This window comes from Microtus pennsylvanicus, chromosome 11, assembly GCF_037038515.1.
Source record: "Microtus pennsylvanicus isolate mMicPen1 chromosome 11, mMicPen1.hap1, whole genome shotgun sequence".
In the NCBI taxonomy this organism is placed as follows: domain Eukaryota; kingdom Metazoa; phylum Chordata; class Mammalia; order Rodentia; family Cricetidae; genus Microtus; species Microtus pennsylvanicus.
Genome location: NC_134589.1, coordinates 11,132,150 through 11,153,218, shown reverse-complemented (window position 1 = coordinate 11,153,218; position 21,069 = coordinate 11,132,150). Strand labels below are relative to the sequence as shown.

The following is a 21,069-nucleotide window of genomic DNA, read 5'->3' as shown; positions in this document are numbered from 1 at the left end:
GGCCCTCTGTGAAAACCACAAGCAATGGATTCTCTCGACAGAGGGACGGGAGACCTTCGCAATTCTATATTGGTGTGGATGCGTGGAGGGTGTGGAGATCGGAGGGCAGTTCTGAGAGTCAGTTCTCTCCTTCTGTCATATGGATTCTGGGATCTAACTCAGATCGTCAGAGTTGGTGGCAAGCATCTTCACCCTCTCAGCCCCCCAGCCCCGAACACTCTCTCTCTCTCTCTCTCTCTCTCTCTCTCTTTCACTCCCTTCCTCCCTTTTCCGCCCTCTTTTAATTTTTATTTATTTTTTGAACCAAGGTCTCACACTATAGCTCTGCCTGGCCTCAAACTTACAGAGATTCACCACAGGTGCATACAACCAAGTTGGCCTTTTCTTTCTTTTTAAAAATTAAAAATCCTATTTACATGTGTGTACGTGTGCCTGCCTGTTTGCATGTGCACCACTTGCAATGCTGTAGAGGCCCTAGAACTTGAGTTACAGGCACTTGTGAGCCACCATGTGGTTGCTGGGATCTGAAGTCAGGCCCTCTGCCAAGAGCAGCCAGTGCCCTTAACTACTGAGTCGTCTCTCTAGTGTTCGTCGTCCTTATTTTCTTAAAATAATTTATTTAAACTTACTTTATGTACATTGGTGTGGAGGTATCAGATCCCCTGGACTGTAATTACAGAGAGTTGTGAGCCACCATGTGGGTGCTGAGACTTGAACCTGGGTCCTCCGGAAGAGCAGCCGATGCTCTTAACCATTGAGCCCCACTCCTCTCTTTATTATTCAAGACTCACTTAGCCCAGTGTGCCCTCAAACTCACTGTGTAGCTGATGACCTTGAACGGATCTCATGCTCCCATCCCTTGCGTGCTGGGGGACAGGCATTGTCTATCACCATGCATAGGTTCCATGGTGCTGACTCCTCCTGCGTCCCCAGTCCTCAAATGCTTTTCAAGAGAAGTCCCCACACCACACAGCATGGAAAGATGTCCGTAGGAGTAGCTGAGCCACTACAAGGACACAAAAACCACCGACAACGTGGACACTGACCCCCCCTTACACCAGACCCAAAGCTGAGGCCTGAGAGCTAAAATTGCAAACATACTAGAAGAAAACTGACTGTTCCTTTGCAGCCTGGCGCGAGATGATTCTTACAGTACACAGAGAGTGAAAACCACAAAGGGAAATTACAGAATGAGACTTCAACAAAACAAGGGGACACCTTCTACTCATTAAAAAATACGGTTAAGCCAAAACCGATAGCCAAGGTGCAGGCCGGAGTGAACTCTCCCTAGAGCACCCATCTGACCAAAGACCGATATCCAGAAGTAATGAGGAAGAGTGGAGTCGTCCAATTCGAAAATGAGCAACAGATTTCAGAAGGATACTTGACAAAGGAAAAATATAGGAATAGCTAGGGAGGTCATGAAAATGCGCTGGGCCACATTAGTCTCCAGACAGATGCAAAATGAAAGCCAGAACGGGACAGTTCCACCCGCCCGCCAGAATGACTAAAATTTAAGAGTGACAGCAGCAAATGTTGGCACGCACACAGAGCAAGCCACTGCTGGGACTGAAGTCTCATGGCCACTTTGGGCGAAGATCTAGCAGTTTCTTCCAGAATTAGACAGACACTGATCCTAAGGGCCAATCAGGCTAGGCATTTCCACAAAACAAATGAAGGCAGCATCCGGAATAAGACGCTCATCATAGGGTCCCGACCAGAAGCAACCAGAGGAAACAGGAAAATGTAAAAGCCACAGAAGGGTCAGGCTAGGAGCACAGCCCAGTTGTAACACGGAACAAGTCACGGGGATCCACAGCAGCAAGCGGGACTCTGCCAGCATTTGAACCAGATAAGGGAATCCAGCCAGGGTGGGGAGATTCCCTGGAGAAGACAAAGCCAGCAACTACAAAGAAAGGGACAGGGGACTCTGGGGTGATGCCAGTGTTCCATGTTGTGGCTGCGGTTGAGCCACACAGTGCATCTACCAGTCAAAATTCACGGGACAGCGCACCCAGCATCTGAGCAGCACAAAAATACGGAAAGAGAATCGCTGTGGTTCACGAGAGACATGGACAGAGCGGAGTAACGGTCACGTGTGCTGATGTCTGTGACTTATTTAGACTGTCTCCGTAGCCGGTGGTGGTTGCCTGATGGAGGTAGAGGGATCAGAAGTTCAAGGCCAGCCTCGGCTACAAAATGAGTTTGAAGGTAGCCTCGGCTACGTGAGTGAGACTCTATCTCAAAGGCAAATTAATTAATCAGTCAGCACAATATGTCTGGAGAGAGCCCGACTGTTGGTGGACGGAGGACGAACCTAAATGAAGGATGAAGGGCGGTCACAATCCCATCTTTCCTTTATGTCTGAAATATTTCTCAGGAAGTTGGAAAAATGTGGCCTGGAAAGATGGCTCAGTTGGTAAAGAAAGCCTATTGCGCAGGACCTGGGTTCAATTTCCGGCACCCACGTAAAAGCTAGATATGGCAGCCTGTGCTAGTATTCCCTAGGGCTCACACAGAGGGAACTGGCTCCCAGAAGTTGTCCTCACACGCACCATGCCGTGTGTGTCACACACACACACACACACACACACACACACACACACACACACGTCGTTTTTGAAACCAATGGTGTGAAATGATAGCGGAAGACAATGTCAGCATTCACACACTAATACACGCCAACCACACAAACACACAAAGTAAAGTGAACTGAAAACCTTGAGAGATTGAAACACGTCAAACGAAAGCTAGAAAAATAAAATAAAATACAAAAAGAATCTAGAGACATCGCCCCCCTTTTCCTCCAGACGCCATCCACTTAGAATGGGAATTCGGTGGCCTCCCCTCAGCCTGATGCAAGTTGTCCTGGGAGCAGCAGCACAGGCAGCAACAGCAGCAGCAGCAGCAACATGTAGCCCCACTTCTGCAGATCCAAGGAAAGTGTCGCCCAGGTATACTGGGTTTATAAAAGCTTGCACCGCCCCCTGCTGGACGAAGGGATCACTGCAGTTGCCCCTCTATTTCCTGCAGATAGCAAGCTAGCCCCTTGCTGGGCCACCAACAAATACCAAGCAAGTTACGGAGCTGTTGATGCATAGGCATTGCCTGTCTGTAGAACACACTATATCCACACTGAGTATCCAGTTCCTGGAGGATAGCTTCTACCCACTGGAAGACTGAGGCTACCCTCTCCAGGCAGAACACCAACAACCCCCCACCACTGCCAATCCCGTCTTCCTCTCTACCTTGGGCTGGGGCACTAGGCAGAACCCTGAATGTGCAATACAAACTTTCTTATTTTTTAATAAGAATGTTTATTTGTTATTTTTATTTTATATGTGTGGGTATTTTGCTTGTATGTGTGTCTGTGCACTGTGTGTACCTGGTACCCTCAGAAGCCAAAAGAGAAGTTACTGGAATTGCAGATGGTTGCACCTGCTATGTGGGTATTAGGGACCAAACCAGGATCTTCTGCAAGAGCCTTAACTGACCAGGCAGGGCAGTGTATGCCTTTAATCCCAGCACTTGGGAGGCAGAGGCAGGCAGATCTCTGAGTTCGAGGCCAGCCTGATCTACAGAGCAAGTTTCAGGACAGTCAGGGGTACACAGAGAAACCCTGTCTCAAAAAACAAACAAACAAACAAGAAGCCTTAACTGATGAGCCATCTCTCCAGCCCCTGTCGTTTTTGTCATTATTGACAGCAATGCCCTGTGACATCTGTCATGAACGAGTCAGCACACACATGGCTGGGAGAATCTGCTGCTGAGGACGCCAGCTGGACTTACCCAAGTCCAGACTGAGGGCTGCCCACGAGCACAGGGGCAAACAGAACACGGAGGGGGTAGCCTGAAGGAAAGGTGCAAAACAGAAAGATGGACAGTGGCCGCTCCCTTCTGCTTCCACCCAATCAAAGCAGGACACCAAGACCCCAGAACTCAGGAACTGGGGAGATTGTGACTCACACCACTGTGAGTCAGGGACCAATTCTTCCCCATCCCCACTGTGCCCTCATCCAACCTCAGAACTTTTGTTCTTAATGTCCTCTCCACTTTTGGATTTTGAACTGTTGGTTTTGTACAGCTGTTCAGATCCCAAGTCAGACCACCCTCAAGGAGAGGCTTTTAGTAACTCCCCCAAAACTCACATCTCCACCAGTTGATAAAGAACCTGCCTTGTGAACATGAGAATCTGAGTTCAAATCTCAGCACTGACCTCATAGACATGGTGGATCCTTGAAGCTCGCTGACTATCTGATCTAAGTGACAAGTTCCAGGCTAAGAGACGGGAGGTGGATCTCTGAGTTCAAGGCTAGCCTGGTCTACAGAGACAGAATCTCTGTGTGTGTGTGTGAGCGTGAGTGTGTGTGTGTGTGTGTGTGTGTGTGTGTGTGTGTGTGTGTGTGTGACAAGGTTTCTCTGTGTAGTCGGACTCAGAGATCCATCCACCTGCCTCTGCCTCCCAAGTGCTGGGATTAAAGGTCTATGGAGTGAGTTCCAGGACAGCCAAGGCTATGCAGAGAAATCCTGTCTCAAAAACAAAACAAAACAGCAACACCAAGAAAGAGATTCTGTCTCGAAGCCTAAGGCAGATGGTGCCTGAGGAGCCGTAAGAAAGGCTGTCCTGCATCTGCTCAGCACTGTGTGACAGGCAATGCTGTCCCACTCCTCATCAAAAGCCGCAAAACCAGGTGGGTGCTCAAGGGGAAAGACAGTCCATGGGGCACAAGAAAGTTCTGACAAGACAGAGCAAATGAGGAACTATAGCCAGCATATATAAATAGCTCCCTCAACTCAACTACAAAGCAATCTGACTCAAAAATGGGCAAAGAGCTTCGCGTGGTGGTATACATCTGTAATCCCAGCACTTGGTAGGTGGAGGCAAGAGGATCCGGAGGTCAAGATTATCTCAGTTGCACAATCTTATAACTAGACCAATGCCTGCCAGGCACAGTGTGAACAATGTCCCCACCAACCCCACACTCCACACTCCCCCACCACCCCACACACCCCACACCCACTACCCCACACAGTCATATCTGTGAGACATGGCTCTTAGGCCATTGGCGTGGCTCAACTGGTAAAGGTGCTTGCCACCAAACCTGAGGACTTGCGTTCTGTCTCTGTACCAAATGGAAGAGGAGAACCGAATCTCTTCCCGTTGTTCTCTGACCTCACACCTGCCACAGCACGCATGCACATGCACAAATAAAAGCAAATAAGACAATTTGGGGGAAAGGAAAACATGAAAGTTTCTTTGCAGATACAATGTGTCACCAGACAACAGAGGCAAAAGCCGGAGGGATGGGACTGAGAGACAAGCAACGCTGCGGCTGCTGCAGCCACCAGGAGCTGAGAGAGGACTGGGCCAAAAAGCTTCTTGGAGCTTCGGAAGGAGCCAGCCCCCGCCGCTCACGCGGCACCTTCTGCTTCTGATTTCCACCCCAGAGCTAACCAGAGTCCCACATCAGTCACAGCTGGGGCCTGTTGGAGGCTTCAGGCCAGCCCCCAGGCCCTGGATAAGACTTCCTCAGAAGTGGAAGATGAGGAGGGACAGAATGCTGGAGACAGGCGGGGCAGTGAGAGGTGAGGTATACTCTCCAGGGAGCCCCCAGTTCCTGCCCTATCCCAAGACAGGGGTCCATCCTGAGATGAACTGGGACCCTGGTGTGTCCGCTACACAAACCAGACCCAAGCCGGAAGCACAGCCCCGATGCCAGGATGGTGGGGACCTTCCATGTGTAGACTCATTACTGGGCAAGGCTGTCCAGGGTCCCTGTCTGTGATGGTCTCCCTGGCCCAGCCATTGTCACCCTCCCTGTTCTCCCAAGGCCTCGATGAGTGGAAAGTTCCCTTCTTAGAGAGTCAGCCTCCCCCCGCCCCTTGCTGAAACACAAGCACTTGGAACAAGATAAAACTGCTCTAATGTCTAAAAGCCACAGAGCCAATCCAGAACAACGAGAAAAGAAACCACGCCGACCCTTGGCTGGAGAAGCCGCATTCCGTACCTCTGAGGCCTGCCCCTGCTCAGTGACTCACGCCAGCTCCGCAAAGGAGCCAGAGGCATTTGCCTAGGGAAATCTCTGAGAGCCAAGGAAGACCCTGGGCCAGTTTCACAAGGCAGGAGAAGGAAGAGAAGAAAAGGGAAGGACGGGGCAGAGCTAAGGATGCTGACTCTGGCCCTGAGCCTCTTCCCTGAAGCTGGGCAGGTCCCATGACCCTAACCAGGGCAAGGCCACACCCTCTGCCACACCTCCTGAACAGCAGTCCTGGACACACTTCAGCCACCAGCCCTTGGGGCGCCAGCCTGATCTCCATCCATCTGGACGCAACAATTGTACCCCTAGTCCATCACCTCCGGAAGTGCAGGGGAGGATGGACCAGCTCGCACACCACCCAACACCAAGACAGAAAGGCAGGACTCAGCACATCCAGCTGGAAGGGGGAGCCACCCAAATGCACACCGAGCACCCGGAACGGGGAGGGGCTCAATCTCACCCTGGAGATTGGGAAACTGAGGCCAAACCTCACAGTGATCTGCAGGAGGCCGCCTAGCAAGGACTGGGGTTATAGCCAGGGCTACACCCGACCCCGCTTAATCGGCAAGGGTGAGAAACACGCTCACTGGAGGAGTGGCGGGGATTTTCCTCTTCGCTCCTAGTCTGGCTGTACACAGCTGAGTTTTGGAAAATCACATCCAAATGAGGTGCTTTTTTTTTTTTAATCTCCTAAAGTGCCAGTTGAGCCTAGGATGGGGGCCTGCGCCTGCGTATTAGCTACTCAGGAAGTCAAAGCAGGATGACCATGGATTCGATATCAGCCTGGGGCACACAGCAAGACTATGCCTCGAAATGAAAAAGAAATGAAAATGACTGGGAGCATAGAAGTTGTAGAGCAGCTGCCTGTAGTGGTCACGGTGCTGAGAGCCGTTCCCAATTCCCCCAAACAGGGAGGGAGGAAGGACTGGCCTTCGGCCCTGGCCCATCCTCACAGAAGGTCCCACCTGGGCATGTAGTCATTGGCAGTGCTTGCCTGGGATGCACAGTGCCCTGGTTCCACCCCCAGCCCCCCAGTACCCCAGCATCCCAGCACCCCAGCACCCCAGGGATAGAGGCTTAGGAAAGATCAGGAGTTCTGTGCCACCCAGGGCTACACAGGGAATCTGAGGCCAGGCCCCTGCCTCAAAGCAAACGAAAGGAGAAGGCCCCACTCTGGTCTGGTGCTGCTCTGTCCTCGGCTGAGGGCACCGGCGATGGCTGGGTGGTGAGGGCCAGGATGCACGGTTCTCAAAGGTTGCTTTGTCCAGTGTATAAAAAGCTCTGGTCAGCCTGTGAGGCTCCAAGCTTTCACCCCTGGGTCTCCAGGGAGCCGCTTCCCCTTTATGCGAGGCTCTCAAATACCCTGTTGTCACCCACCTGGGTTGGGTCTTGTCATCCACAGAAGGAGGATTGGGCTGGGGGAGGGAGGTGTGGCTCAGTGGCCTAGTGTTCCAGAGAACCCACACCCCAGCATAGCCACACAAAAAAGTGCAGGCCCCTGCCAGCCAGACACTAAAACAACTGTCATTTACAGCTGGTGACAGAGGAGGTGTAGGGCCAGGCTATCTGAGGGGGACACAGTACCACCTGTCCAGGCCTCAGAAGTTGCTGGCGTTCTCTGCCATGTCACCCCTGCAAACTGGGCACAGCTCTGTACCCATCACCTCCAGCTGGTCACGATGCCAAGCCCAACACAGGCAGGTTTCCCCTCCCATGTTTTCTGTTGTGCCCATCACGGTCACCGCCATCTTAGTGAATGCCGGCCAGCTTGACACGGCATCAGAAATCACAGAATTGGAATCGGTGGGGTCAGGCCATCCCTCAGAGGAGCCCCTGAGATGTGCCTTCCTTCCTTCTATCTGACTTCTTAGAGACCCCTATCCCTGTGCGTGCACACAGAAGCAACCAATAGCCCAAGGCCAATGACACTTTTGGGTGGGGCTTAGTCTCACCGTGACCACAGGACACGGGTCTAGAGTAAGGGTCACATCCCTAGAATTCCCCACCCACACAATCCCGGGGCCTGTGACTCAGATGTTGATGGCAGAGGAGGCAGTAGTGACCTCAGACGTGGATGGTCCCAGCAGGAACCGGCAGCTTAACCTGGGAACAACTCGACTAGGATGGCTAAGAAAGGGGAGACCCCGTTCTCTTCCTTGAACTGTTTACACTGCTGGATCTCTACCTAATCCAAGGGGACTGCAGGAGTGCATGGCCACTTGTGCACTCACGAGTGTGCCCTGGGGCCACATGCACACACACACGCACACACACACACACACACACGAGGGTGCACATGAGTGCATACACCTCCTCCAAGCACTGGGAGCCACCACCTCTATAATCAACTGTCCGAGAGGCCCAGCAAGGCTATTTCAGGAGAAGACCAAGGCCAGATGATGGGCAAGCAAGCCAGGCTGCCTTGGCCCTGACGCAGAGCCCATCCCCACCACCCACCCTTCCTGAGTCTCTAAATTCACAGTGGTCACAGACGTAAAAGCAGCATACCGGAAAATGAAAGAGAAATAGCACAGCAGAGGAACCCAGTTTAAATAAAAGCCAGACTCGGCAGGGCTTAGTGGGAAGCGGCATTCCAGCTCACCAACGAGGAATAGTCAGCAGAAAAAGGAAATATTTCTGTAAAAGTAAGTGAACTTGACCCTGGGTGCCCACTTCCCGAATCACCGGTGAAGCCACAGCTCGACGTGGGTCAGGTTCAGAGATAGGAGCCATGGGACAAGGAGGGCCTACCTGTGATGCGATCTCTCTCCATTCCTACGGATGTATTTACAGCAGGCAGACGGGATGCCGGTGTCCCCTGCGCGGAGGGGTCCTCCTCCCCGTTCTCACCGTGTCACCCTCCCTCTCTCTGCCTCCTCCTCTTCCTCCAAAAACACTCTTTGTCTGGTCTAATTTCTTCAATCTGTTGCAATCACGAACAGATCCAAATTACCACATTTCCATGTGGTGGTCATATGTCTCTGCTCCGAACTGAAGTAGCATTGTCTCTGCCACACAGGGGAGAATAGGGAACACGAGGGGAGAAACTGAAAAACGGAAGGGGGCTCTATGGGATCCTGGGGAGTCCCTGGGTCCTCTCCCTGAGCGCGGGACCAGCTGCCTGGCCTTCAGTGTGGTGGCCTCAGCCGTCCAGCGTGCAGCTTCCGGCAGCGCCTCCTCTCTCCGCCCCCTCCAGCCCCCGCCGCTGGAGTCTGGCTGTTCCCTTTTAATATCCACTTGGAGATGCCTAACTTAGGCTCTTGGAAACCAACTCGTAGAGTCAAATTCCTGGCCACTTCCAAAGGCTTTCATTTTCCTCCCGTCCAGCGATGCTGTGAATTTTTTTTGGGTTTTAAACGTTTAAAAAGCCTATTTCCTGCCTGCCTCACCTCACTCTGCAGGGCCAGATCTCAACCCCGCTACGGGCAACCTATCTGGGTAGGTGGTGGTCACCTCCCAGACCGAAGGACAGGGAGAAGATACCTGCCCAAGACAAACCCTGAGAAGGTCCCCTTGTCCTGTGAGCCTGCAGCATCAGAGGGACAGGCTGCCCCCACCCAACGCTCCCAAGAGGCTGAGCTGGCTGGAGGCTTTCCTGGAAGATTCCCACCCCATACACATGAGTCAGTCAGTCTCAGCTGTCCCTAGGGAGGGAACACGTCCTCCGGCTGCGATTTCCCCAGACTCAGCGGCTCTCTGAGAACATGGCTGGCCCCGGGGCTCAGCTCTATTTCCTGGTGGCCACCTGGTCCAGGGGCTGCTCACCTGGTAGAGGTAGGAGGAGCCCTCAGCACCTGCTCAGAGCCCTGGCTGGGTTGATGGACTTAGCAGTACCAGTAGGAGGATTTAGGGGAAGGACCCCAGGGTGTAGGACATCCTTGTACCAAAAGATCATTCAAACCTGGTGGCAAGCGGGGGCTTTGCTGTCCAATCTCTACTTAAAGAAAATGTATTCCATGTCAGGGTTTCTATAAAAACGGTATCTCTTTATTGATTTGGGTTTTTGTTGGTATTTTGAGCCAGGGATTGGAACTCTAAGCAAATCAGACTGGCCTTGAACTTGTGGAGATCCTCAGGGTTTTCATCCAGAGCACCAGGACTACGGGCATGTGTCATCCTGCCTCACTCAGACTTACAGTGTCTCTTGAAAAAGAGAGGGCACATGGCAAGCCTGGGAAAGCACTCATGCCTGGCCACTGGATGCTCACTAGCCCAAACATCACAGCCTTCAGATAAGCCATCCACTGTCCACTGTGCTCGGGTTCCCAAGGCCAGCATCCTCCATCCCATAGCTAAAACACCCCCAAGCCCAAGATGCCCCCTCAGGACCATCCTCTCCCTGTCTGGGGCAGGACCCCAAATGCCCTTCCCTAGACAGTAAGGCATCTTCCTGTGGGAGTATGCAGATCATTTCTAGCCTCCTGGGAGACATCAAGTGAAATGTCCCTGCCAGGGAGCGTGGAGTGGAGCCTCAAAGGGCAGCCTGCACCGTGAGAGAGCTGGGAACAGCCTTAGTGGAGAGAGGCTGGGGCACGGGAAGAGTTGACCAATGGTCCCCTAAGAATTCACATCCTAGAACCCATGACTGAGGCCTTGTTAGGAACGGGGCTTCCGATGAAGACTTTATCCCTGCACCACTCAGGTGTCCCGAAGGCAGCAGCATATGTGTCCCTAAGGGGGATATTTGAGGCTGGCGATGTGGCTAAGTTAGAAGAATGCTTGCTTCATAGACACAAAGCCTTAGGCTCCACTCCCAGCATCACAGAAACCAGGTGCTTTAGTGCACACCTGTAATCCCGGGACTGGGAGGGTGGAGGCAGGAGGATCAGGAGTTCAAGGTCAGTTTGGTTAGGTGTACAAGCCAGCCTGGGCTACATGAGGGGGGCCAACGAGATGGCTTCTTGTGGGAAAGGTACTTGCCACCCACGCCTGACCTCTGATCTTCATACACGTTCCGCAGCACTCAACTCCCAAGCACACAATAAATACACGGAAATAATTTAAAAAAAAAAAAAACTTCTTAGAAAGAGGAAGAATTCAACAGAGAAGTTCTTTTCTGTGCAGCGGACAGTGGTTAAAACAGAAACTCACAGCTGGTTGAATTAATAGAGTAAAAGTCGCTCAGCTGCAAACAGACAACAGACATTTAACATCCCACATCTTCCCCAAGGCCCAGGGACCAGGGGGGGAGGTTAGAAGGCAGGGGGTAAGACCGGAGGTCAGGGAGGATGGATCCTAACCGTGTCTCCAGACACAACAGCACAATGAACTTATAGCAGCTGTAGCTGTCTGCATAAGACCTTCTAGAGGTCAAGAGGACGTGTCCAGCATAAAGGGGAGAGGGCTTCATGAGCCTCCCACCCCTAATTGGGGAGTGACGGCAGTTGATGGGTGGAGTCGGTTTTTCTAAAGGGCGTGGCACCTGGTAGGCCAACTGTGTGCCGGTAGATGGTCTCACGCACACACACACACTCACACACACACTCACACACACACACTCGGAGGTAGGTGGGTGGTGTGGGAGGTCCTTCTGTATATGTGCTGCTTTCATTGGTTAATGAATGAAGCCACTTTGGCCTACGGCAGGACAGAATAGAGTGAGGCAGGAATTCCAAAGAGATAGAGGAAGAAAGAAGGCGGAGTCAGGGAGATGCCATGGAGCCACCAAAGGAGAAAGACACACCCCTATATAGTTTCTGTGTGATTATTTGGGTCTTGGCGGCCAGGAAATGAACAAGCAGCCTCTACCTACAGGTGGGCAATGAAAACTGGAGCTGATGAATTATTTAATGAAAAAGAGTGAACACAAGAAGTTGGGAGGGCAGGGAGGTGGGGATGTGTCTGGGAGGAGCTAAAGGGAAAGAGATGGGGGTGAAGAAAGAATTCTTGAAAATTTGTATTTTTCCCAGCATAATATCTTTATTAATTATTTGGGAGTTTCATACTATGCACCCCATCACACTCACTTCCCCTTCTTCCCGGACCCAGCCTCTCACCTGTGCCCCCCCAAAATAAACAAAAAAAAAACCAAAATACCACGTCTAATTTGTGTTGCCCATATACTCACTGGAGCAAGGTCAAACTCCCAGTGGCCAGCCCCTTAAAAAAAACCCGAGTCCTTTCCCACCCCCACCCCCACCCCCACCCCCACCAGAAGCAACTTAGTAGCTGCGCATCAGTCTCTTCACCACATGTCCGTACCTTGTGCCCAAGCAGGCCAGAAGAGGGTGTTGGGTCCCCGGACCTGGAGCCACTATGTGGATATTGGGAATTGAACCAGGGTCCTCTGCAAGACCTGGCTCTTTAACTGCTGAGTTTTTGCTCCGCCCCTCCCTAACTCTGACCTGCGGGTCCCTGTCCCCCCAACCCCCACTTCCTCCTCCCAAGTGCTAAGATTACAAGTGTGTACCACCCGGGCCTGGTTTTATTTACTCTTTCTTGACTTTGACAACAGACTCCTTGATGGTTTTCTGCTTATTAACACAATGTCTATCCATTCTATCACAGTAAGTACAAAAAAAAAATAGGAAGAGGAAATCATTTCTTCCACACAAGACTCCCCAGGCCCAACTCCTAGGGCAGCAGAAAACCAGATTTGAGAGGCCGTGAGCACCAGTGGCCCAGGACGGCATGTGGGCCCAGGCTGGGGCTGGTGCCTCCTGCAGATGCCAGGCCATCCACGCCCTTGGGCTCTGCAGTCACTGTGCCCCTCAGTTTTTGAGGACCTAGTTTGTTTCCCCTCCATGCCTAAAAATCTAAGCACTCTGGCCCGGCGAGGGGAGTAATTTGAAACCAAAACCCTGGCAGTGCCAATGGCTCAGACGGAACCTACATTTGTCATAGGCGGAGGCTGTGACGAGAAAGGGTGAGAGGCAGGGCAAGCCCTGGCTACAAGAGCCAAGAGATCCACTGCCCACACTGTGTGTAGGTTTTAGGGGCAACTCAAGAGCCACTCATGGCCCTCCGGCTCCATGGTAACACAAGGAACTGTGGCGCTTACACTCAGGAAATGCGGTAGCGCGTGGGGACTAGCTTAGCTTCAACAGGTTTTCCAGTGAGGACAAGGCTCGCTCTTCTGCGGAGGCAGGACCCCCAGCACACAGCTCTGGAGCATCTCCCTATGCAAGCCCAAAGCCCCAGCTCTCACCCCCACCCTCTCTGAAGTTAGGTCAACACATCTCCAGGCCCTTCCAGTCCGAGGTCAGCATCCTGGCCCCCACCAAGCACTGACCCCCACCCATGCCCCAGATGCCCCGGCCACAACATGCTGTGATGTCATTCACAATTCTACGACCCTCTCCAAGCTGCAGGTGAGCTCACTGGGCACAAACCCACCTGAAGGAGCAGCTCGGCACTCAGGCATTATCGTCTCTGTCAGGAAGCCTTTCAGGATTGCTTCCTCCTCTCTGTCCTATCCCATAACACGACTTGGCTCTCCCAGACAACTCTGCCCCTGGAACTTTCATGGTGTGACTTCTCCTGAGTGGACCGTCAGGCCCCTGAATTAAAGTGTCAACTCCTATGGAGCCAAAGGAAAGGGTACAGGTGACTTCAGCAACCAGGAACTGGGACCTTAAACCACGAGGATTTTCCCAGACTGCATCCGACAGCATGCCCAGTTAAGATGCCAACATGCCATCCTAGCTCCTTGGACCCCTTCTGGGGGGCATAGATCTGCATACCCAACACTGGGGGGGGCAGAAAAAAAGTACTAGGTGATCAGGCAGCCCGAGTTACTGTCGGTAACCTGGAGACCCCAGGGGAACAGGAAAGGAAGGACCGTCACATGGCTGTGACCAGTCACATGGCTGTGACCACATGACAGGGCCCAGGGAAAAGGGGTTGTGAAGGGGCTGGGCTCTTGGTGTGCTGGGGGGAGAGGTCCTGCGTGGAGGGAGGTACAGAGCCCAGCAGAAAGGATACTGTACCTCTGTAGGCTGGTTCCTGCCACTTGCCTCGTACCCTCCCTCAGGGCAGGGACTCAAGAGCACTCAAACCCAAGTTAGAAGACCCTATAAATGCCACTTAAACAAATGACATTTGGAGACCTGGCGCGATAGCTCAGACAATAAAACACTTGTCTTTCAAGCACGAGGACCTGAGTTTGATTCCCGTCATCCATGTAAAAAGGCCGGGCATAGTGGTCACACCTGATCCCAGTGCTGGGGAGGCAGAGGCAGGAGGGTCCTCGGGGCTCACTGGCCAGCCCAGGCTAACATAGTCCGGGACAATGAAAGAGTCTGTCTTAAAAAGAAAAAGGGGAAAGTAGTGGGCATCGGGTAAACGACAGCCAAGCTTGCTATCTGGCCCCCACACACACAAGCAGACATGTGCACGCACACAATTGTGTGCACACGTACACCTACAAACATGCACACACATACATACACATACTTACACACATGCACACATGTACACACGTGCACACCCTCACACACGTCCACATACATGCATGCATGTGCAAGCCCATATGCATGCCCACATGTGCATGCGTGAGCACACACATACACATACACAGAGTTTCCTATGTCAAGTGTATTGGCACACCCTTGTAATCTCAGCCCTTAGGAGGCAGAGGCAGGAGGATTACAGTAAGTTCTAACCCCACTTGCTTTATAGAGTGAGCTTTAGATCAGCCAGGACTACATACCTAGGGTCTATGCAAAAATAATAATCAATACATAAAATACTTTCATTTCCAGTCAGGTCCCTGAATTAGAAACAAAGGCATTGAGGCTGCCGCCTTGGAGCCAACCCGACTATCCTGCTACCGTACCTGCCAACAGAGTGGGCAGCCGGAAGAGGCCCTGGCTGGGCTGCTGCAGCTTCCCCAGCAAGCTGCTTCCAGTCTGGGGCCATAACATTCCTATCTAGAAGCTTCTCTCAGCTTTTTATTATACCTCAAGATCCGCCTTCCTAAGTAAATACTGGCTAGCTCTGTGCAGGAGTGCAGTGGGGTGGGGTGGGGTGGGGTTGGGGCCTCTGTGGCATGATTTACAGACCACGCCACCTGAAGTTGCCACATTGGCACCCTTCCAGGTCAGTGTGGACGACGACCAAGAAGAGGGAGAAGCAGCCCAGATCCAAAAGGCCCATATTCTTCACTAAAGGTCCTCACGCTCAGCCACCCAAAGCCCCCACCCTACCTCATCCCACCCCACCCCCAGCTGCACTCAAACCAGAGTGGGAACTGAAGCGGAAAGAGGTGTGGAGGTACAGCCCAGGAGTCTTCCACTTCCCACGGGGAGCCCGCCTTCTGCTTGCTCAGTAGGCACCAAATAAATATTTGCTGGATAAACAATGAATTTGAGAATGCACCACGCAGCCAGTCCAAACCAGCTCCTCCCAAAAGGACTGCAAGGCTGAAGATGTGCTCCATCTGCCTTGCTTGGCATGGGAGACATGGGTGGCCAGGAAGCCATCCTGATGAGCAGCACTCCCCCAAGGCTTTCTGTTCCGTGAACTGAAATCTTAATCGTAAGTATGGTGCCACTCGCCTATACTCCCAGCACTCAGGAGGCTGAGGCAGGAGGATCTCGGGTTTGAAGGCAACCTGCACTACATAGTAAGATCCTGTCCCAAACAAACAAAAACAAAACCAAGCAAACATTTGAAAAACGTAAGCTCATTGGGGGCTGGAGAGAGAGCTCAGTGTTGAGGAGCACTTGCTTCCCGCGCAGAGGACCCAGGTTTGCTTCCCAGCAGGTACGTCGGGGCTCATAACGATCAATCATTCCAGCTTCAGATGATCAGTGCCCGCTCGGACCTCCAAGGACACTGCATGCATGTGATGTAATGACACACAAAGCTCACACACATAAAATAATTTTTAAAACAGTCCTGGGCTGGATAGATGGCTCAGCAGTTAAAGGCGTATACTGTTTGCCTGCCAATGGTGGCGCACGCCTTTAATCCCAGGACTTGGGAGGTAGAGGCAGGCGGATCTATGAGTTTGAGGCCAGTCTACAAAGTGAGTTCCAGGACAGCCAAGCTCTGGTACACAGAGAAACCCTGTCTTGAAAACAAAAACAAAAACAACAACAATAACAAAAAACATAGACTACTGATTTTGGGTCCTGGCACCCACCTCTGGTGACCCACAATCACCTTTAACTCCAGCTCAGGGGGATCTGGCGCCTCCGTAGGCACCTTCCCTCACATACCCCCCACATGCACATAGTTAAACATTTTTTTAAACAGTCCTAAGTGCCTAGTGGACAGCAACTGCCGAAACCCTCTGTTTCCTCCTGCTCCTCCCTTGGCCTTCTGCCCTAGGAGACACACGGTTACTTCTTGGCCAAAGTAAAAGAAGTCTACTACTTCTGTTTTAAACTGGCTCTTTTGCCCGGCGGTGGTGGCGCACGCCTTTAATCCCAGCACTCGGGAGGCAGAGGCAGGAGGATCTCTGAGAGTTTGAGACCAGCCTGGTCTACAAGAGCTAGTTCCAGGACAGGCTCCAAAACCACAGAGAAACCCTGTCTCGAAAAACCAAAAAAATAAAATAAAATAAACTGGCTCTTTTGGCTAGTCCCACTCGCTCTGTGAAGTCCGATCCAACGGCCAGCCATGTGCCCCATGCATAGGGGACAGAATGGCCACGGGCATCTCCTAACTAAACGTAACAGGCTAGGCCAGCCAGTGTTGTTCAGGATCCTGCTTAGAACCAGCAAGACATGGAAGCTGTTTTCCAGAGAAAGCTCCTGCAGAGGAGAAGAGAGCAGGCTAGCCCAGGCAGAGGTGACTATCCAGGGGGTGTAGGCTGCTCCCTGGCACAGACGCGGTACTTGGTACCATGAACTCATCTCTGCACAGGGAGGAGCCTGCAAGAGGAAGAACAAGCAGGGGTCTGAGGAGACAGTGGAGATAGGGGCGTGGCCCAAAACATGGTCGGCTCACCTAGGGTCCCCAGAGGGCAAACAGTCAGGGATTGGCCTGTGTGGGGCGAAGAGGCAGAGGCCAAGGCTGATGTGAAACTCCTGGCTTGAGGACTTGGGTAGGCAGTATCCTGCTTCGTTTGTGTCAATTTGACAAATTTAGACACATCTGGGAAAAGGAAACCCCAGTTGAGAGAAGGGCTCCATCAGACGGGCTGTAGGCGAGCCTGTGGGGGCATTTCTTGATTAATGATCGACATGATTGGGCTCAGATCACTATGGGCAGGTGGTCCAGGGTGCTGTAAGAAGCAGGCTGAGCAAGCCAGTAAGCATCCTCCATGGGCCCTGCTTCAGTGCCGGCCTTGGGTTCCTGCCCTGACTTCCTTCTGTGACGGACTAGAATCTGTGAGGTAAAATAAACCCTTTTCTCCCCAAGCTGCTTTTAGCCCGGCGTTTGAACACAGAAATAGAAACCTCTCTGAACAGGCGGTGAAGCTCAGGCATTGAAGAAAAGCGGGCGTGGGGAACCACTGGGTCGGGGCAGAAGGGATGAACCAGGGGTGTCCACAGGAGCCCAGAGGCAAGGCCCTCTGCGACCTCTCCCTCCACCCGCTCCCTTCATGTGGCACACAGTTAACATGGCCTGGCACAGGGTCACCGGCTGTCAATGCTCACATCCACAGTAGCTCCCCCACCCACCCAGGACAGCAGGACACACAGCCCTGAGAAACAACAGGACACGTAGGACAGGGCCCCTTCTAGGGGTGGCAGCAGTTGACAATTAGTTACAAACAAGCGTGCCTGGGAGCAAGGTGGCTTCCCTAACAAGGAGTGTGTAAGGGATCAAAGGGAGCCTGGGGCACCAACCAAGGGAGGCAGAGCACAGCCGTTGGGGGAGCCTTTCCCATCTCCTCACATCAGTGTTCCCACACGGTATGTCAGGGAGAGACCCTTTCACGGAAGGGACATCTGTCCAGGACAGACAGGAAGGTGTCAGAGTGCTACGTGACTCCGTGTCGCAAATCCACAAATGGGGGCACTTCACACATTGGAACTCTCTTCTCTCGCGGCTTTGAAGCCAGAAGTCCAAAATCAGAGTGCAGGCAAGCCACGTTTCCTGAAGGGCAGCAAGGGGGAGCTGTCCCTGGCCACTTCACAGGCCATCTTATGACTGGAGTACTCTAGTCCCTACCCCTGGCTTCACCTTCCTGTGGCTTCTCCTCCAGTCCCTGGACTTGGTAGTTTGGGATGACCTTATCTCAAAGTAATTGGCCGATGACGTCCGCAAAGACAAGCATCTTAGAGATGAGTCAACCGATGGCGGGATCAGACACAAAGCCACAGACCTCGAAGGTACTGGAAGGCAGAAGCGGCTCCCAGCACACACCAGATGGCACGGAAGGCTCCAGGGATTTGGGGCTGAGGTAGAGAAGCCCCGAGTCAGCCCAGGAAGTGCTGTGTGAGCCGTGGGAACCAGGGCAAAGGTCGATGAAGGCCGTCTGCCCAGACAGGCCGCTTGGAGCATAGGAAGGAGACGAGGGTGGGAGAACAGACCAGAAAACCACTGGGAAGGGTATTGTAGCAACGTCCAGAAGGGCAGGTAGGTATCAGTTCATCCCACTCCCCACCTAAGGAGGTGAGCAGAAGAGCCTTCCCAGCAGGGTCGGTAGCAAAGAAAAGATCTTTAGAAGTCCAGCAGGGTGAAGGGTAGACAAACTACCCGCTCTCAGGAAGAATCGGTGAGCCAAAGCCACGAGGGCTTCCACAGTCCAACCTAACCCATAAAAGCTGTGACATAAGCAAACAGCCAACAATTATGTGACACTGGTAGTATACAGGGGATATGCAATTATGTGATGCTGTTAGTATACAGGGGAGGTAGACTATCCAGAAGCAAAACATAGATATCCCAAACCTAGGCTATATTCCGGTTCCACAGTCACCCTGGCAGGAATACAGTGAGGGGAAAATTTCCTAGAGGTTTGGGTACCCTGCAACATCTCACTGCTAGAGATGGCTGGTAGGCAACTCTGTGTTTGGGTATCTTATTCTTTATAATCAATTGTTGTTTTGTTGAGGGGGGGTTTCACGTAGCCCAGGCTGACCTTGAATTCACTATGCAGATAACGATGACCTTGATCTCCTGATCCCCCAGCTTCTACCTCCCAAATGCTGGGATAACAGCCATGTCACCACACTGAGCTGGTCTGGGATGCTTTTGAGACGGTCTCACATTGTAAGCTGGGCTAGCCTGAAAACTGTGTGGCCAGGCTAAGGGCAGTTCTTCCTCTCAGACTCCCAAGCGTGGGGATTATTGGGCATGAACCACCATGGCTGTTCTTTTTTTAATTAATGAGATTAATGTTGGTACTTCTGTCTAATATGCACAAGGTCCTAGGTCCAATTCCAAGTACCACAAAAATACAAATAAATAAATATGGAAAGTAAGAAAACGCAAAGCTTTATTGCAGATGTCACCTGAGATAAGAGACTGTAACTTGTGCCCAGACCTAAACGACTCAGAAAGAACAGAAAATGGACCCAACAGTCCCCATTTCTCCCCAGGGAAGCAAACAAAAAGTCCTGGACAGGAGACCAGCTAGGGTGTGTGACCAAGGTTAGAAAGAAGACAGGGGCAAAGGGGGGTCCCAAGTAGGGACCTGGGGTCTGGCAGAGAACCCTTCTGGGGTCAGGGCAGCAGGGAGGCAGGCCTCAGAGATGAGATGAGAACAGGAATGGGTGTCCCACGGGAGCCGGCAGAGGCCCTGGGGAAGACTGTGTGTGTCAGCAGGCAGACCCCATGCAAAACCAGATCACTGCTCGCAGCCTCAGGCTCCTGCAAATTATGCCTTAGGCTTCCAAGCCGAGCAAGTCCAGGCTGCCAAGTGCTGACGGCACAGAACTGGCTGGCCTGAGCCTGGGGAGGCAACAGCAGAGGGAGACCTCATGTATGCAGCCCAGGGTACCAACTCTCCAAGACCTGAACCCCTAAACGCCGCCTATCTCCAACCCTTTGGGTCAAGGTGGCCAACAAGAAGAAGGAGAAGCAGAGAAGAGCAAAGCAAGGGGCCCCAAGCACAAGGCGTCCAGACACACAGCAGTAGCAGGGCTGGCTAGTGGTTAGTGGGTCTCGTGGCTACGGTGGGCGGGGTGCCTCTTAACCGCTGAATTGCTCAGCGGCCCAGCCACCTCCAGCTGGGGCATCAGCCTCCTCTCCCGACACCCAGACTCATCACACATGGCACTCAGCACCAGACTGGTACACCATCCACATCACACACGTACTCAACCCCAGGGCCACATTGGCACACCATCTACATCACACATATGCTAAGCCCAGCGCCATCCCTGACGTCACCATTGCACCCTGCGAAGAGCCAGTCACCCTCGGCCAGGCCACACTCAGAAGATGGAGCTAGGAGAAGCAACACAGCCTTGGGGATGCTTAGAATTCTGGAACCTTGGGCAGCCCTGGTTGGTCCAGAATAGTCTGTTTCCATAGCTACAAATTTATATAACAATTTATGTTGGATTTCATTGAAAGTAAATTCTGTGCAAACCAACACCTAAAGCCTCCATTTCAATGGCTGATGGGCACACGCGGCTCCTGGCCACCCTCCCCACAACACAAAGCAAGATGGTCCAACCAGCAGAGTGTTCCTCTGGCAGCGGGCCCAGGTGGTGGGATGCCCTTGTCCCTGGCCGCTCCCTGCCTGGAGGGAGTCCTCCATGGGGTTGGGACTGAAGAGCTTGGCTCTTGGGGTAGTGTTGATGACAATTTGTCACTGTGGGTTTCCTTTGGTGTCTCATGACAATGTCTGCCCCTGTCTGCAGTAACTACCTATTCTCTGCCCTTGTATCTCCTCTGTTCACCCCAGCTAGCCCCCAGCACACTTGCATAGATGAGAACATGACCTCAAAAGAGTATCATTTGCTACGGAAGCGGGTCCCATCATCTCTGGCCACCAACAGAGTCTCCTTCAAGCTTCGGAGAGGAAATTCCTTCCCAGGTGATCCCAGAGCCCTAACAAGGGCCCGTTTGTCTCCTCTCCTCCAACGGTTATTGGGGAGAAGTTTGAACACTCAGAAGAAGCAGAAAGAACAGCACGTGACACCCTCCTCCCTGTACCAACAGCCCACTGCTGGAGCTGTCCACA

The 21,069-nt window shown here is 52.5% G+C and overlaps 1 protein-coding gene across 4 annotated transcripts in view; it reads right to left on the bottom strand.

Annotated features, from left to right (window-relative positions):
* Septin9 (septin 9) overlaps positions 1 to 21,069 on the bottom strand; it is a 163,488-nt gene that overhangs the window by 122,698 nt on the left and 19,721 nt on the right. The window contains exon 1 of one of the 4 annotated variants that reach the window (XM_075990210.1): positions 8,790 to 9,582. The exons of the other annotated variants lie outside the window; for them this stretch is intronic. Coding sequence (XP_075846325.1) covers positions 8,790 to 8,811 — 22 coding nt within the window. The 5' untranslated portion in view covers positions 8,812 to 9,582. Of the gene's footprint in view, positions 1 to 8,789; positions 9,583 to 21,069 lie in introns of those variants that run through there. 4 annotated transcript variants of the gene reach the window in all.